Here is a 15,421-nt window from a genome sequence, read left to right as displayed (position 1 = left end):
CATTACATAGTTGGATAACGACTTTAAAAAGAAAAATCCACTGTGCCAATCTCTTCCCTTTAACTGGAGACTTTAATCCATTGACATTTAATGTAATTAATGATATAGTACAATTTATATCTGCTATCTTGATATTTGCTCTCTGTGTCTTATGTCTTTTTTGCCCCCAATTTCTTCATTATTGTCTTTGTGTGTGTGTGTGTGTGTGTGTGTGTGTGTGTGTGTGTGTGTTATTTTCCAGTGTACAACTTTAATTCCTTTGTTATTTCTTTGACTACATTTTTTGAGTTGTTTTCTTAGTGGTTACCCTTGGGATTACAAATGACATCTTAATTTGTAACAAGCTGATTTAGACTAACATTACATTAATTTTAACTGTATTAAAAGATGTTGCTCCTGTATAGCTGTTTCCCCCTTCTTAATTTATTGCCACATATTCCACCTCATATATTCTGTGTCTATACCCATGGATTTTTTTTTATTTTTTGGCCTCACCACACAGCTTGTGAGATCCTAGTTGTGGCGCATGGGCTTGGTTGCCCTGTGGCAAGTGGGATCTTCCTGGACCAGGGCTTGAACCCATGTCCCCTGGATTGGCAGGCAGATTCTTAACCACTGCGCCACCAAGGAAGTCCCTGCCCCCTTGTTTTGAGAGATGATTTTGACAGATATAGAATTCTCGGTTGGCAAGTTTGTTCTTTCAGCACTTGGAATATGTCATACCACCGCCTTCTGGCCTCCATGGTTTCTGGTATGAAATCTTCTGTTAATTTTTTTGAGGACCACTTATATGTGATGAGTCACTTCTCGCTGCTTTCAAGATTCCTTTTCTTTGCTTTTCAACAATGTATAATGTGTACAGGTGTGGACCTCTTTTACTTCATCCTGCGTGGAGTTTTTTAACTTCCTGGATGTGTAGATCCATGTTTTTCATCAAATTTGGAAAGTTTTCAGTCACAATTTCTTCAAATATTCTTTTTGCCCCTCTTTCTCCTCTGCTCCTGAGAATTATGTATAGGTTGGTATGCTTAATGGTGTCCCACAGGTCTCTGAGGCGCTGTTAATTTTTCTTTCTATTTTTTTTTTTTTTCTGTTTTGCAGACCAGACAATCTCAACCGACCTAACTTCAAGTTTGCTAATTCTTTCTTCTACCTGCTCAAATCTGCAGTAGAACCCCATAAGTAAAAATTTTCAATTCCATTATTGTACATTTCAACTCCATAATTTCCATTTGGATCCTGTTTATAATTTCTTTTTACTGACATTCTCTATTTGATGAGATATTATTCTCATACTTTCCTCTAGTTCTTTAGACATAATGGTTTCCTTTAGCTCTTTGAACATATTTTTAAATTTAATTGTTTTTTATTAAAATTTTTTATTATTTTTTAAATTTTTATTGGAGTATAGTTGATTTACCATATTGTGTTAGTTTCTGCTGCACAGCAAAGTGAATCAGTTATACATATACACATATCCACTCTTTTTTAGATTCTTTTCCCGTATAGGTCATTACGGAGTATTGAGTAGAGTTCCCTGTGCTATACAGTAGGTCCTCAGTCCTCATGAATTATCTATTTTATACATAGTAGTATGTATATGTCAATCTCAATCTTCCAATTTATCCCCCCCAACATATTTAAATATTTAAGATTCCCCAGAGATAGTTTCTATTGATTGTTTCTTTTTTCCCTATTTATAGGCCAGACTTTCTTGTTTCTTTGGATGTCTCATAATTTTTTGTTTAAAACTAGACATTTTAAATGATGTAATGTGGCATTTCTGGAAATCAGATTCCAGGTTTTGTTGCTGTTGCTGCTATGGTAGTTGTGTTTGTGTATTGGTTTTTCTGAACCAATTCTGTCGAGTCTATTATTTGTCATGGGTAGCCACTGAAGTCTCTACCTGGTTAGCCTAGTGGTCAGATAAATGATTGGACAGAAATTTCCTTAAGTGTCTGGAACCAATAAATCTCTGTCATTCCCAAGTGGCTCTGTGCGTATGTGGGGCATGCTCTCGTAATTCAGCCAGGCAGTTTACAACTCTGCTTTAGGCTTCACCTGTGCACAGAGACTCAAGGTCAGGTCTTTCATGAGTATATGCACAGCCCTACTTATGTTTTTGACCATCTGTATCCCGGAAATTTGTAGGGCTTTTCAACGCCCCTGTGGACAATGTATTCCCCAGTTCTTCCTTTTGAGCTTTTTGGTTGGTCTGTTATTTGCCCCAGCTGTTCTCCATTGCCTCCGGGAGATTACAGCTTTGAAACTACAACACTTGCCCGTAATTGCCTTCAACAGCCTCGGGGAATAGGGAATAGCCTCGGGGAATAGGCTACTAGCACTGGGCAAGTTGAGTGGGCTCGGCAAGAGGGGCCTTCCAGGGGGGTCATCTGACTGGTTAAATAATATAAATGCTTTGCGGTGAGGGTGTTCTGCCACCGCGCCAAGTCTGGAAATGATGCTGGACGAAAGCGTGCGATGCCTTCGAAAAGCGGTGGATTCCGGGTTGGGGGCGTCCGGGCGTGGGGGGCGCAGCGGTGCTGCGCCCCGGAGACCAGCGGCGGGATCAGGGAAACCAGGGTTGTTGGGAGTTGTCACGGCAACAGAGAGACGCAACGAGGACCCGCCCAGCCGCTGGTTTCCACGAAGACCGGAGTAGCGCGGCGAGGTGGTGCCCGGCCCTGACTGACAGAGCCCCGCCTCGCCCCCGCCCCGCGCCCTCCCACGCTCCCCGGTTCTCGCGATGTTTAAGCTCTTTCGGCGCCGCAGAGGCCCACGGTAGCGGTGGCCGCGCTGAAGAGGGGCAATATGGCGGCAGCGGCGGTGGCTTCGCTTCGCGGGTTAGGGCTGGGCCCGCGGGGCGCGGGCCTGCCGGGCGCGCGGTCCCGGGGTCTGCTGAGCGGTGCGCGGACCGGGCAGCTCCCACTGCGGACACCCCAGGTGAGAGCTGGTCTTAACCCTGGCCGCCGCGCGGCCCCGCAGCCCGGTGAAGGTCACCGCTGGGAGGCTCCGGGCGCGGGCCGGGCAGCGCGGGAGCAGCCTCCGCACCCGGGCCCCCGCCCCGGCTGGACCCCCCGCTGCCTGCCCACCTTGGGAGCAGGGCTGGGCTCCCACCCCTCCGAGCAGCACAGGCACCTGGTGCCGAGCGTGGGGGGCGGCGGGGCGGGCTCGCTGCCGGCTCGGGACTGGGCGCTTCCCCGGGGGGCGCGCCCAGGCCCGCTCCCTCTCCGGCCTTCCAGACTGGGCCCGCGTCCTAAAGTGACCGCAGCCTGATCTCGGCCAGCTGCTTGTGACCTCGGCCTGCCCCAGCACCCTTGCTCACTTCGGCCCGATTCCTGGCCCAGGATCTAAGAACACGCCTCACAAACCCCGCCCCCCTCAGGGCCGAATTCCGGTCGAGGGGTCCGCAGCGGGGAGGGTGGGGAGGGCAGTGGCGCGGGAGGTGGCCGGTGCTGGGTGCCTGAGTTGGGAGAGGTAGGCGCAGAGAGTCAGATCCCCGGGTAGGGCTGGGTGGTGTTCTGGCAGGCGCTGATCGGGACTCTTGCAGGCAGTGTCCCTGTCGTCGAAGTCTGGCCCGTCCCGGGGCCGGAAAGTGATTCTGTCGGCGCTGGGCATGCTGGCGGCAGGGGGTGCAGGGCTGGCTGTGGCTCTGCATCCAGCGGTGAGTGCCAGTGACCTGGAGCTGCACCCCCCCAGCTATCCGTGGTCCCACCGCGGCCTCCTCTCCTCCCTGGACCACACCAGGTGTGTGGCTGGCAGGGGGAGCTTCTGGGCGGGCCGGGTGGGGTGGAATCCTCGGCGCCCGTAACCCTTTCTGTGTCTCTAGCATCCGGAGGGGTTTCCAGGTGTACAAGCAAGTGTGCTCCTCCTGCCACAGCATGGACTACGTGGCTTACCGCCACCTGGTGGGCGTGTGCTACACAGAGGACGAAGCTAAGGCGCTGGCTGAGGAGGTGAGGACGTGGGGATGCCGAGGGCCCACCGATCGGGGCTCCTGCTGTGCTGGACAGCAGGGTAGTGATGGGGCTCTTGGTGGCAGGCGGAGGTTCAGGACGGCCCCGACGAGAACGGGGAGATGTTCACGCGGCCGGGGAAGCTGTCTGACTACTTCCCCAAACCATACCCCAACCCTGAGGCCGCGCGGGCGGCCAACAACGGAGCGCTGCCCCCCGACCTCAGCTACGTCGTGCGAGCTAGGTACTGGCCCACGGCGGCCGGGCAGGGGAGGGCGGGGGAGGGCGGGGAGGGCTGCCTCACGCCAGGGGCTGAGGAGACCCCGGTCTGGTCCCAGGCACGGTGGTGAGGACTACGTCTTCTCCTTGCTCACGGGCTACTGTGAGCCACCCACTGGGGTGTCGCTGCGAGAAGGCCTCCACTTCAATCCCTATTTTCCTGGCCAGGCCATTGGCATGGCGCCTCCCATCTACAGCGAAGTCTTGGAGTTTGATGACGGTGAGAGGCCCCCACGCTGGGGGTGGGCAAGCTGGGTCCTACTTTCCCCACTGCCAGGGATGCTCTCCTGGTGTTCTTGGCTCAAGAGTGCCTGCACCTTCCTTGGCTGGGACACTGTGTCTCTCTGAGGCGGCTCACGGGCCGCCTTGAGGCCATCTGTGTGCTGGCTGGTGGTGGGGTGGGTCCCATCCCTTTTGAAGCTGTGGGCAGGAACCCGTCTCTGCCCCGTGGTGGAGGATGCTCTTTGGGCTACCCCAAATTGGGCAGGGACATCCACGGGCAGCTCGTACCACTTGTCCTTGGTCCAGGTACCCCAGCTACCATGTCCCAGGTAGCCAAGGACGTGTGTACCTTCCTGCGCTGGACATCTGAACCAGAACACGACCATCGCAAACGCATGGGGCTCAAGGTGAGAGGGCTGGGCGGAGGGGCACAGTGGGCCTGGGGGAGGGGCCGGGAGCTGGGCAGGGCTCCTTTCCGCCTCCCTCCTCTGAGCCTGCCTCCTCTCCAGATGTTGATGATGATGGGCTTGCTTTTGCCCCTGGTCTATGCCATGAAGCGGCATAAGTGGTCAGTCCTGAAGAGCCGGAAGCTGGCATATCGGCCACCCAAGTGACCCTGCCTAGTGTCTGCTTGCTGTCCTGCCTGAATGGGTCCTCAAGCCAAGGAGCCACCCTGGGCCTATTCAGGTCCCAGCCGGCCCTCCTGGCCAAGACCCTCTTCCTCTGGGACAAGAGGGGAAGGGGCAGGAGACGGGGTTCCAGCTCCAGATCGTTCAGTGCCCACCATGGAAATAAATTAAGTTTCTCAACATACCCATTTGAGCTATTGTGTGATGGGAATACAGGTTTGCAGAGGACTCTGGGACTAAGATCCTTGCCCTCAGAGCTCCCGGGGTGTCCAGTGCAGTGTGGCCAACATTGCCCTGCATGCTGGGAGTCCAGTCAGCACTGAACGTGGGACAGGAAGCAGAGAACTAGCTATTAGAAAAAGTGGCAACACTGACTGGAGTGGAGAGAACCTGGTTACAGGTGGAAAGGGCTTCACTTGGCTGGATACAGCCCAGGGGCCCAGGGCCCTAGGGCCCTACTGCAGTAACCCACCAGTGTCCGTGTATTGAACCACTTGGCCTTCATCCTGAAGGCGGCAGGGAGCCCTGCATAGCATTTCAGCCAGGGAGAGGCTGGCCTAAAGTAGGAGCTGCAGGAGCTGTTCCTGGGGCTCAGGGGCAGGCAGGGCTGGGCCGTGGCTGGGAGAGGAGGGGCAGCGCTCAACCTCACCAAGGAAGCAGAGAGGCAGGCGGAGGCCACCAGGAGGTGCTTCTGGTCTCTTGGCTGGGCAGCTGGAGGTGCTGTTGACTCAGCGGTCACGGTCTTTGTGAGGGGACAGCACCTCCTAGCAGTCTACAGGGTGGCTGGGAGTGGGTTCAGGCCACACGGCCAGACAGTGGCCGGGCTCACACAGCCATGGACCTGTCAGTGGTAGGAGGGCCATGGCGGTGTTTTCTTAGTAGTAGCCCTGGGCCCTGGCTCAGGCCTCTTATCCTCTCAGCTTTTCTTGTCCCCAAGCAGGGAATGTAAGGGCAGCCTGGCGGGAATAGCCCAGAGGAGTGGGGACCAGCGTGGGGAGGGCAAGAGCAGAGAGAAGAACGGCAGAGGGAGGGTGTGTACCTGGAAGGCTCTGGTTGGAAAAGGAGGGCCAGTCAGCTGAGGGCTGGGTGGGGCTCAGAGGGCCCAGCCCAGTGGTCAGCAGGCAGGGGGTGTCCTAAGCACCCTTGGGGCCTGGGAGACTTCAGGGGACTTGGCGTCCCAAGTATGCTCTTCAGTAGCCACCTGGGCCCAGCTCGGGAGCCGTCACCCCTGCCTCTGCCAAGTTTCATCTGAGCGGGGCTGTGCCCTGCTCTGCATTCTCCCAGCAGCCCAGTCTGCACAAGGGCACAGTAAAGGGGCACCCAGCTGGCTCACAAGTGTATTTAATGACTCCAGCTCACAGCCCCTCCCCGGCAACCCCGGTTTTGTCTCCAGCGAGTGGTCAGTCAGCAGAGGTTCCCTGAGAGGTTCAGGAGGGGGTCCAGGGACCTTGGGCCTGGAAGGGAAGGGCCATCCTCTCTCCTTGTGACCTGGGGGCAGGGGCAGAAGATGGGTCATTCTGCTTGTTTTGCCCCCCCTGCCCCCATCCCCTCCCCTACCTCTGCCCCTGGTACCTTTGGTAGCTGCTGGGTGGAGGCTGTGGAAAGGGGCTCCCAAGCACAGGGCCTCTGGGTGCTGCACATCTCACAGCCGGGTCGGCTTGGGGCATTGATGAAGGTGCAGGAAGGGCAGGGCCAGCCGGGCTGGGAAGGTGAGGACACAGTTACCGTTTACCCATTCCTTCAATGCCCACAGCCTCCTAGGCCCTCCCTGCCCAGTCCCTTGCCCACCTGAAGAGGGCTGGGCAGGCTGGAGCCAGCTGGCTGAGGGGCTTGGGGCAGCCCCAGTGACTGAGGAAACAGGCGGCCTAGTTCCTCATCCATCTTCTGGGGGTGCTGAGGATTGCGTCCTGCCATAGAGGGAATGAGGCTCAGGACCATGTCAGGCTGCACCCCACCTTCCTCATCCCACTCCAATCAAGGACTGACCTGGGGCCTCTCGGGGGGCTGAGAGCAGGTAGAGGAAAGCAGGGTCCCCATCCCGCCGGACCCCGTAGAAAGCAAGGCTGTATTCAGGGACACACAGGCACCTCCCGATGACCCAGCGCTGCACAGCCGGTGGGAAGCCAAACTCCGAGAATACCTGGGGCCAGAGTGTCGGAATGTCACCCAGGTCCCCCCAGCAGGGTTCCCCAGACCCTGTGCTCACCTGCTCCTGGAGGGCCCCGATGGTGGAGTGGGGGTGGACTGCCAGCGAGACGTGGGCAGAGGATGCAGCATCTTCAACTGTGACCTGTAGCCTGGGCCAGAATGTAAGTCAGCGGTAAAGATTGGGGACCTGAGAGGGTTGGGAGGTCAGGGTGAGATAGAAGTCCCAGGCCTTACCTGATGGGGCCAGGAGGGAAGCAGGCCTCCTGGAGCTGGATGCTGAGGGCCACGTGATGCTGGGCCAGGATGGCTGCTGCTCGGGCTGCGCGCTTCTCATCCCCACCCTCTATGGCCCGGGTCAGGTGCCCTGCTAGGTCCTCTACAGGGGAGAGAGGGCCGTCACAGCCCCCCGCGGGCTGCCCCCCCGAGCCCCTCCAGCCCCCTGCCTTCACCTTTCTCCATCAAGTCTCCAGGGCGCCAAGGAAGATCCACCTTGGGCTGGGGGGCCTTGGTTGCAGGCACTTCAAGGAGACTGGGCGGGGAAACAGGGCACGTTTCTGAGCCTAGGGCTGGGGTCAGGCTGTCACTGCCTAGGAGGGAAGATGTGGGGTGGGCTGGTGGTCTCCTGAGATCTAGCCTCCAGCTGAGTACTCACCCAGGCCTCTGCTCTCTGACCTCAGGTTTCCGGTACCTTTGTCCCCTCCCTCCTCACCTCAGCCCCTGCCAGGGCCCTGCCTTGGCCACACTTAAAGCCAGGCCTTTACCCCAGCCTTGGCCCTTGCAAACCCCAGAGGTCCCAGCTGACTCCACTCAGAGCTGCACTTGGCTCTTCCTTGGGCTCTGGAGTCCTTTTGGTCCCTTCTGCTGCCCAGTCGCACCTGTGCCCCTCCTCCACAGAGGCCGGGCCACTACTCTTGGCCTGTACAGGCCCTCTCAGCCAGCCAGGAGGCTCCCTGGCCTCGCAGCAGAACCAAAGGAAGTCCTCAGAAGGAGCCCACCCCATACTGCTCACCAGGAGCCCTGCAGTCAAGATGGCCTCTTTTTTGCCCCCGACCCTTCCCCGCCCCGTACGCGGGCCTCTCACTGTTGTGGCCTCTCCCGCTGCGGAGCACAGGCTCCGGACGCGCAGGCCCAGCGGCCACGGCTCACGGGCCCAGCCGCTCCGCGGCATGTGGGATCTTCCTGGACCGGGGCACGAACCCGTGTCCCCTGCATTGGCAGGCGGACTCTCAACCACTGCGCCACCAGGGAAGCCCCAAGATGGCCTCTTTTTGTTGTCCTCGGGGACCTCCATCCTCTCTCTTGGCTCTACCATCACCACAGAACACCTTGGGCTGCTCCCATGCCAAACAAACCCTCTCCAGCCGACGCCTGCCCTGGGCATGCTGCCGTCTCTGCTTCTTACCACCCACTTGAGGCCCTGCCCATGTGGTGCTGATGCAGCTCCTGTGGTGGCCTCAGTATTCTGAGCTGTCCTCCCACTGAGATAAGCAGGGCTCCCGAGCACCGAGCACCAGGCCTGGCCTGGCCTCCGCTGAGCCCGAAAGATGTCATGCATACTCTCGCCTTGGGGCTTTTGTACCTGCTGCTCCCAGGCCACATGGTTCACCCCATGATCTTTAAATTTCACTCAAGGGTCACCTTAATGAGGATTTCCCTGCCACCCTATTTTAAATTGCAAACCCCCTCCCTTCCAGCGCTCCCATCCTTTCCACCATCTGACAGAATTTATTGTACTTATTTTATACGTCTGTCTCCTCTGGAAATGCCAGCTCCAAGAGAGCAGGGATTTAAAGTTTTAATCATGCTAAATCTCTAAGGCCTTAAAAGAGTGCTTACTACAGGTGCTGAACACACATTTGGTGAACCAACGGACAACGAATGAACGAAAGAAAAAGGCCTTCCTTCTCTGCAGATGCTGTCGTCTGGACCTCTCTCCCTTCCGTCTGTGTGTGGTTTTCTTCTCACCCCTGACAGCTGTTCTGATGCGTCTGTGGACTTTCCCTGATGCACTGTCTGCCTTCCGGACCCTCTTCTCTTCCCACTTCTCTCTCCTGGTGACCTTGGTTGACCTTTTCTACCCCCAACCTTTACCTCTTTAGAGCCTCAGCTCCAGTCCAGATCCACCTACCTCCCTTCCCTCCCACGTGTTCAAGAACTTGACCACCTCTCTGCCCTCCCAAAAAGGCCCTCTATCTGGGAGCTCCCCGGTGTCTGTTCCTTGCAGCTTTCTGTCTCAACCACTCACTCTTCCATTTAAGCCTCAAGGAAATCCAGCCAATCCCATCTCCTAAGCATCTCTGGAAACATCCTTCTCTCCGGCCCTATCTGCACCACCCACACGAATGCAGGTCTCAACCAGTCTTAAGAAGCTCGACCCTGAGCCTGTCACTCTCCCACTGAATACCTTCCCGTAGCTTTTCATATAGTCCGTCTTCTCACCCAGGTCCTGAGGGCCTGCGTGCTCTGCCCCTCCACACGCGTCTGGCACTCCAGGCCTCTGTTCCTTTTCTCTACTTCCTCCCTCCTGGGAGTCCTCCCAGAACCCCAGCAGTGGGTAAGGTGGGCTCAGCTTGCCCCACTACTCCGCCCATCGAGACCTGGGGGCTTGGGGCTACTCCTGTTCTCTTGCAGAACTAACACCATCCCAGTCCCAGTGAATCTTCGGTCCAGGGCACTGACCATTCTGTCCTTCCACGGTGGCACCTCGGACCAGGGCTGCCCACCGTCGAGCTTCCTGAGGGTTGGCGAAGTGCAGGCTGAGAGTCCCAGGCCCTCCTGGTGGAGGCTGCAGCTCATGCTGGCTGGGGCCTCGGACGGTGTAGGAGACGGACTCCAAGGGCCACTCCAAACTGACCTGAGGAGGGCGAGAGTCCGGGCTCAGTGCCTCCCCCCAGCATATACTGCATGATGATCAAAGGAACACGAGGTAACGTTTGTAGGCCACTTACGCTGTCCTAAGCCATTTACAGGTATTACCTTATGAAACTCTCACACTAGTCCTACGAAGGGAGGTACCAGCATTATCCCCATTTTACACACAAGGAAACAGAAGCAAAGAAAAGGTAACTGCTCAAGAGCACGCAGGTGGCGAATGGAAGGGCATGGCCTCGGGTTCAGCGGCCAGGCCGCGCGCCCCCGCCGCCCCCACTCACCGCCCCGGGCCCCGCGCCAAGCAGCTCCAGCCGGAAGCGCCCTGGTCGCTCGGGGTCCGCGCTCAGCTGCAGCCTCCGCAGCTGCGCCTCTGCGTCCGGCCCCGCGCCCAGCGGCCTCACCGCGGCGTGCACGGCCAGGAGCACCGCAGCCGAGCCAGGGCCCGAGGCCGCAGCCGCGCCGTCCGCCGGCGGCGCCATCTCCGGTCCGGTCCCGGCCCGGCCCCACGAGCCCGCTTCCGTGGCCTCGGGCCGCTGAGCGCCTCCCCCGGCCGGAAACTGGGGCCGCGAGCCTGGGGTTCCGGGCGCCGCCCGAGAGTTGGAGCCGTCTGACCCTCCCGCTTCGCCCACGATGGACATGGCCAGAGGGTCTTCGGACTCCGGCGGGCGAGGCTGGGCTTGGAGGCCTGTATTCTGGGCAAAGCGTCAGGGAGTGAAGCACCGTCCACAACTGGTAGGCCCTAGAGGCTCGGCTGGGGTCTGCAGCCCAGCGGCCCTGTAAACCCCCGCGTCCGGCGGGAGCTGGACGCGCTCCCAAACTCCTTCTGGGCCGCCGCCCGACTCTCGCCGCCCACCGAACACTCAGTTGCCCCCTCTAGCCCACACCTACAGCACCCGGGGCGGAGCCGGCGAGGGGCCGCGACCAATGAGCGCCAGGGAGGAAGGGGGGTTCGCACGGCCGAGAAGATGACGGACAGGCGCCACAGCCAGTAGGAGTGGAAGACAGGACTGAGCGGCGGGTACTGCCCCCAATAACTCTGCGAGCTCCCGGTCCCGGCGTCTGGAGCGGGCCATTCAGACGCGTGGGGCCGGGCCTGGCGGACGGTTGTTGTTGTCCGGCCCGGGGAGGTAGAGGTCGTTCGCTCGCTTGCTCGGGCCTTCTGTGGCGGTCGGCGGGCAGGTCGGTCGCGATAGTCGGGCGCCGTGCACGGGCGAGGCTATGTCGCGGTGGCAGCTCGGATGGGCCGGCGGGGCCGGGAGTAACGGGACGTCGCTGCGGAGCTTCTTTCCCCGGATACAGTGCGGCCCGAGCGGAGGCCGCGGCGCCGCGCTCCGATCCTGAGGCGTCCGCGCTACCCGGGGCCCGCACCGCCTTCTCACCCGCACCGACGCCAATCGACCTGACCCTGCCTGGTCCGGCCTGGCCCGATTGAGCGCAGAGTAAGCAGGTAGGGGTACGCCCTGTGCCCGGCACCGGCGCCGACTCGGGCCCCCCAGAACTACAGCCCCCAGCAGGCTTCGCGCTGGAGCGCACGCGCGCCTCCCAAGGCGCACGGCTTCCTGGGACTTGTAGTTCGCGCGGCTTGGCTGGGGTTCCCCTTAGACCGGGCAGACGCTGCAGCGCCCTAGCTGCCCGGCTGACAGGCCCTTCGGGGGCCGCGGGGCCTCCCTCCGCTCCCTGTCGTACTTTTGGAGAAAAACGGAGGAGCTCACTAGAAAGCAGCCTGTAGAACAGGAAAGAGCGCCGCGTCCAGGTGACGGCAGGGCCGAGCCCCAGGTGATCTGGTTCCTAACTGGGTGCGGTTCTTACCCGGGCTGAGGATCCCGGCCGGAGGGGCACTGCAGGAGTCACGTCCCTTCGCGGGCTCACAGGGCCCCCCTTGGTGGTTAGGGCTCTTGTGTCGGGATGGGGGGTGTTGAGGGAGAGACTAACCCAGCAGCCCCGGGGTTAGCAGGATCCCCGGTGGGTCCCCCAGCCTGGCCCAAGAACTCCTGTGAGGTGCAAGAGGTGTGGCTGATCTGGGTCCTGGACATGCCGCTCTCATCGCCTCTCCCGCCAGTGCTGAAGGCCTGGGAGCAGGCTGCAGGAGGGACCCAAGTTGTTTACAGCGGCGCCACTTACTGGGAGGAGGGCTGACGGTGGAGCCCCAAGGGCCAGACACCCACGGACTGACCTCCATCCTCAGGCAGCAGTAGCCCTTCGGAGCACAGGACCTCCTCCCCGAGGACATGAAGCTGTTGGAGAACTCCAGCTTCGAGGCCATCAACTCGCAGCTGACCGTGGAGACAGGAGATGCCCACATCATTGGCAGGTGAGGCCGGGGCTCTAGGGCTGGCGTCTCAGAGGTCACTCTGCCCTGTCCCTGGGTTGAGCCTGCGGGGGTGGCGTGCTTCACGGTTGTGCCTGCGTCTCTAGGATTGAGAGCTACTCCTGTAAGATGGCGGGCGACGACAAGCACATGTTCAAGCAGTTCTGCCAGGAGGGCCAGCCACACGTGCTGGAGGCACTGTCCCCACCCCAGACCTCGGGCCTCAGCCCCAGCAGGTGAGCCGGGCAGGGCCTGCCCACTGTGCGCTGGCAAGCGGGGCAGTGCCAGGCTGACGCTTGTCTCCGTGCAGACTGAGTAAGAGCCAGGGCGGCGAGGATGAGGGCCCCCTCAGCGACAAGTGCAGCCGCAAGACCCTCTTCTACCTGATTGCCACGCTCAACGAGTCCTTCCGGCCGGACTACGACTTCAGCAGAGCCCGGAGCCATGAGTTCAGCCGGGAGCCCAGCCTCAGCTGGGTGAGGGTCGGGTCGGGGAAGGGACCTGCGGGCCCACAGCCATCGCTGCTGTCCTCCCTAACTTACCGGGGCCCGGCCCAGTTCACGCCTGCTGTCCTGGGTCCTAGTCAGCCCTGACTGTGACCGTCCTAGGTGGTGAACGCAGTCAACTGCAGTCTGTTCTCGGCTGTCCGCGAGGACTTCAAGGCCCTGAAGCCGCAGCTGTGGAACGCGGTGGATGAGGAGATCTGCTTGGCTGAGTGCGACATCTACAGGTGAGCTGGCGTCCCTGCAGGTGGGTCCTGGGTGGGTGGCACTTGGGACCTCACACCACATCTCGCCCCGCACTCCCCAGCTACAACCCAGACCTGGACTCAGACCCCTTTGGGGAAGACGGCAGCCTCTGGTCCTTCAACTACTTTTTCTACAACAAGCGGCTGAAACGCATCGTGTTCTTCAGCTGCCGCTCTATCAGGTCGGCTGGCACCTGTCCACCTCCTTCCCTGTACCCCCCCGTTTGGCCCACGCGCCGTTTCCCCAGCCTGGCCCACCCCATTCCTAACTTTGTCCTCCCCAGACACCCTCCCTGGGGTTAGCAGCAGGCTGGGGGTAGGCGGTTTTAAGACTGGTCCCCCCACCCCCAGTGGATCCACCTACACTCCGTCGGAGGCAGGCAATGAGCTGGACATGGAGCTCGGGGGAGAGGAGGAGGAGGACACTGGAGGCGGAGGCCGCGAGGGCGGCCGCGAGGAGACCAGCACCATGGAAGAGGACAGGTGCGTGACGGTTGCGGGGGCCTCCCTCCCTTCAGCCCGGGGTGTGCAGGGCGGGGTGGGGCCCCCTCTGCCTGGGCTCCTGAGTGTGGGCTCCTCGGAACTCACTGTGTGCCACCCTTTGCCCAGGGTCCCGGTGGTCTGTATGTGAAGAGGAGGAGCAGAGGCCCTCGCTTCACCCAGCTTCAAACAGTGCCTGCACCTGCCCACCTGAGGGGCCCCAGGGCCCCCACAGCTGCTGGCCAGATCCCGGCGCTGCCGCAGCACCAGCGCCACTCCAGGCCACACCTGCCTAGCCCTTTGGCTGTAGCCTGTGGGTGTCCCCTCAGCCCCACAGGCTCCCGCTGCCCACGCTGTGGCTGGACTGGACAGCAACGGCACAGGGCCTGGTGGGAAGAGCCACTGCCCCGCCCAAACGAACTGACACGGGCAGGGACAGCTGGACCACAGAGTTTATTTTTGTATTTTGTGCAGGGTCAGGCCTGGACCTGCACACTCCAGCCCAAAGGGCCGGAGACCCAGCAGGCGGTCCCCAGGGGTCATCCGCCCACTTGTACTCCCCACCTTGCCCTTCGGGCAGCGTGCACTGAGTGTCACTTTGCTGCAGCTGGTTTGCTTCCAATAAAAGTTTCTGTGACTCAGTGCGCACGGAGGCTCATGAGGCGTGGGGGCGGGGCCTGCGTCGAGGGCGGGGCCTGCTGCGCCCCGTATCCTAGCAACGGTCCTAGGGGGCTGTTGAGCCGCCTGGACCCCGCGGCTCCACAAATGGAGCCAGAAGTGTGGGATGCAAGCAACCCCTTTACCGTAGAAGGCGACCACCTGATTCCAGACCTGGACCTGTATGATGCCGACATCGACGACGTCCCGGACCCGGGGCTGCTCAACGAAGAGGATGGTGAGGTGGCCCGGCCTCGACCCCCAGATGGCCCGCTTGGCCGCAGGCCTCACTCAAGCGCTGGTTCTGTCCTCTGGGAATGCAGCACTCCCCGGGCAGTCCCCTAACCTGGCAGGGCCCTCAGGAAGGGCCTTGGCTGCCCACGACCTCCAGGGTTAGGGGCCCAACGGCCACACCGACAGGGCTTCCGCTGCCGGTTCGCAGAGTCATCGTTTAAGGAGGCGGCCCCACGGCTTTTTACCAGCAACTCTCGGTGGCAGAACGTGACCCCGAGTGCCCGTGCCCGCCAGCTGTGGCTGCTCCTGCGTACAGGCCTCCAGACTTTTGTGGAAAAGGTGCGGCTTGCCCATGGCATCCGTCTCAAGGCCTCTTTCCGGCCCGGCTGTTCCCCTAGGGGTCCCCTGCAGGACCCCAGCCCAGATCCTCTTGGCTCCCCTAGGTGGGTGCTGCCTACACCCCCGCGCCCCAACCCCTGGCCCCCGCCAAGTTTATGGCAGGCTTGCTGGTACCGGTCCGCAGGAAAAGAGAGCCGAGCTGCACGTGGCGCGCTTGACGCACGGTCTAGAGCGGCTGCGCCGCCTGGAGGTGGCAGCCGGGCTGTGTTCGGTGGCACAGGACCCCGTGGGCAGACGCTTCGTGCTGCTGGATGGTGCGGGCCGCCTGCACCTGCGCAGAGAGGATGGCTGGGCGCAAGAGAAGCTGCTAGCTCCGGTCGCGCTTACAGGGCTGGTGGCAGTGCCGGGCGAGCTGGGCACTGTGGGCCGCTTTGTGGGCTGGGGCCCAGCGGGGCTGGCCATCCTAAGGTCCGACCTCAGCCTGCTGTGGCAGAGTAAGCCAGCGGAGCACAGGGTTCCGGGCCGCGAGCCAGGCTGCTGCCTGCCGGTG

The 15,421-nt window shown here is 60.3% G+C and overlaps 3 protein-coding genes across 4 annotated transcripts; 2 read left to right on the top strand and 1 right to left on the bottom strand.

The window, feature by feature from the left end:
• Positions 1–2,807: 2,807 nt before the first annotated feature.
• CYC1 (cytochrome c1) lies at positions 2,808–5,271 on the top strand. The gene is made up of 7 exons (XM_007464549.1): positions 2,808–2,943; positions 3,551–3,747; positions 3,830–3,956; positions 4,043–4,200; positions 4,295–4,455; positions 4,764–4,864; positions 4,967–5,271. The coding sequence occupies exons 1-7, from the start codon at positions 2,812–2,814 to the stop codon at positions 5,069–5,071; spliced, it is 981 nt and encodes a 326-aa protein (XP_007464611.1). The 5' UTR covers positions 2,808–2,811; the 3' UTR covers positions 5,072–5,271.
• A 1,216-nt stretch (positions 5,272–6,487) lies between these two features.
• On the bottom strand, positions 6,488–10,987 carry SHARPIN (SHANK associated RH domain interactor). The gene is made up of 9 exons (XM_007464548.1): positions 10,387–10,987; positions 9,914–10,088; positions 7,684–7,821; positions 7,469–7,610; positions 7,293–7,383; positions 7,073–7,226; positions 6,875–6,993; positions 6,659–6,787; positions 6,488–6,574 (listed from the first exon to the last, which is right to left on the bottom strand). The coding sequence occupies exons 1-9, from the start codon at positions 10,741–10,743 to the stop codon at positions 6,491–6,493; spliced, it is 1,389 nt and encodes a 462-aa protein (XP_007464610.1). The 5' UTR covers positions 10,744–10,987; the 3' UTR covers positions 6,488–6,490.
• Positions 10,988–11,207: 220 nt separating this feature from the next.
• MAF1 (MAF1 negative regulator of RNA polymerase III) lies at positions 11,208–14,285 on the top strand. Of its 2 annotated transcripts, XM_007464546.1 has the most exons (8): positions 11,243–11,552; positions 12,291–12,416; positions 12,521–12,649; positions 12,724–12,889; positions 13,022–13,143; positions 13,224–13,343; positions 13,513–13,644; positions 13,771–14,277. In XM_007464546.1, exons 2-8 carry the CDS (start codon positions 12,334–12,336, stop codon positions 13,790–13,792), a joined length of 774 nt encoding a protein of 257 aa, XP_007464608.1. In that variant the 5' UTR covers positions 11,243–11,552; positions 12,291–12,333; the 3' UTR covers positions 13,793–14,277. The 2 variants fall into 2 exon arrangements, with proteins under 2 accessions (XP_007464609.1, XP_007464608.1); XM_007464547.1 differs by lacking the exon at positions 13,513–13,644 and having other exon boundaries at positions 11,208–11,552; positions 13,771–14,285.
• Positions 14,286–15,421: the final 1,136 nt, after the last annotated feature.

Source organism: Lipotes vexillifer, unplaced genomic scaffold, assembly GCF_000442215.2.
Source record: "Lipotes vexillifer unplaced genomic scaffold, Lipotes_vexillifer_v1.1 scaffold394, whole genome shotgun sequence".
Lineage (NCBI taxonomy): Eukaryota > Metazoa > Chordata > Mammalia > Artiodactyla > Lipotidae > Lipotes > Lipotes vexillifer.
This window is presented reverse-complemented; position numbering and strand designations above follow the sequence as displayed.

Coding starts and splice junctions, on each gene's coding strand:
- CYC1 (XM_007464549.1), top strand. CDS start 2,812: ATGGCGGCAGCGGCGGTGGCTTCGCTTCGCGGGTTAGGGCTGGGCCCG. Junction 2,944..3,550: donor TCCCACTGCGGACACCCCAG/GTGAGAGCTGGT, acceptor GGACTCTTGCAG/GCAGTGTCCCTGTCGTCGAA. Junction 4,865..4,966: donor GCAAACGCATGGGGCTCAAG/GTGAGAGGGCTG, acceptor CCTCCTCTCCAG/ATGTTGATGATGATGGGCTT.
- SHARPIN (XM_007464548.1), bottom strand. CDS start 10,743: ATGTCCATCGTGGGCGAAGCGGGAGGGTCAGACGGCTCCAACTCTCGG. Junction 7,384..7,468: donor TTCCCTCCTGGCCCCATCAG/GTAAGGCCTGGG, acceptor ATTCTGGCCCAG/GCTACAGGTCACAGTTGAAG. Junction 6,994..7,072: donor AGCCCCCCGAGAGGCCCCAG/GTCAGTCCTTGA, acceptor CCTCTATGGCAG/GACGCAATCCTCAGCACCCC.
- MAF1 (XM_007464546.1), top strand. CDS start 12,334: ATGAAGCTGTTGGAGAACTCCAGCTTCGAGGCCATCAACTCGCAGCTG. Junction 12,417..12,520: donor GATGCCCACATCATTGGCAG/GTGAGGCCGGGG, acceptor CTGCGTCTCTAG/GATTGAGAGCTACTCCTGTA. Junction 13,144..13,223: donor GCTGAGTGCGACATCTACAG/GTGAGCTGGCGT, acceptor CGCACTCCCCAG/CTACAACCCAGACCTGGACT.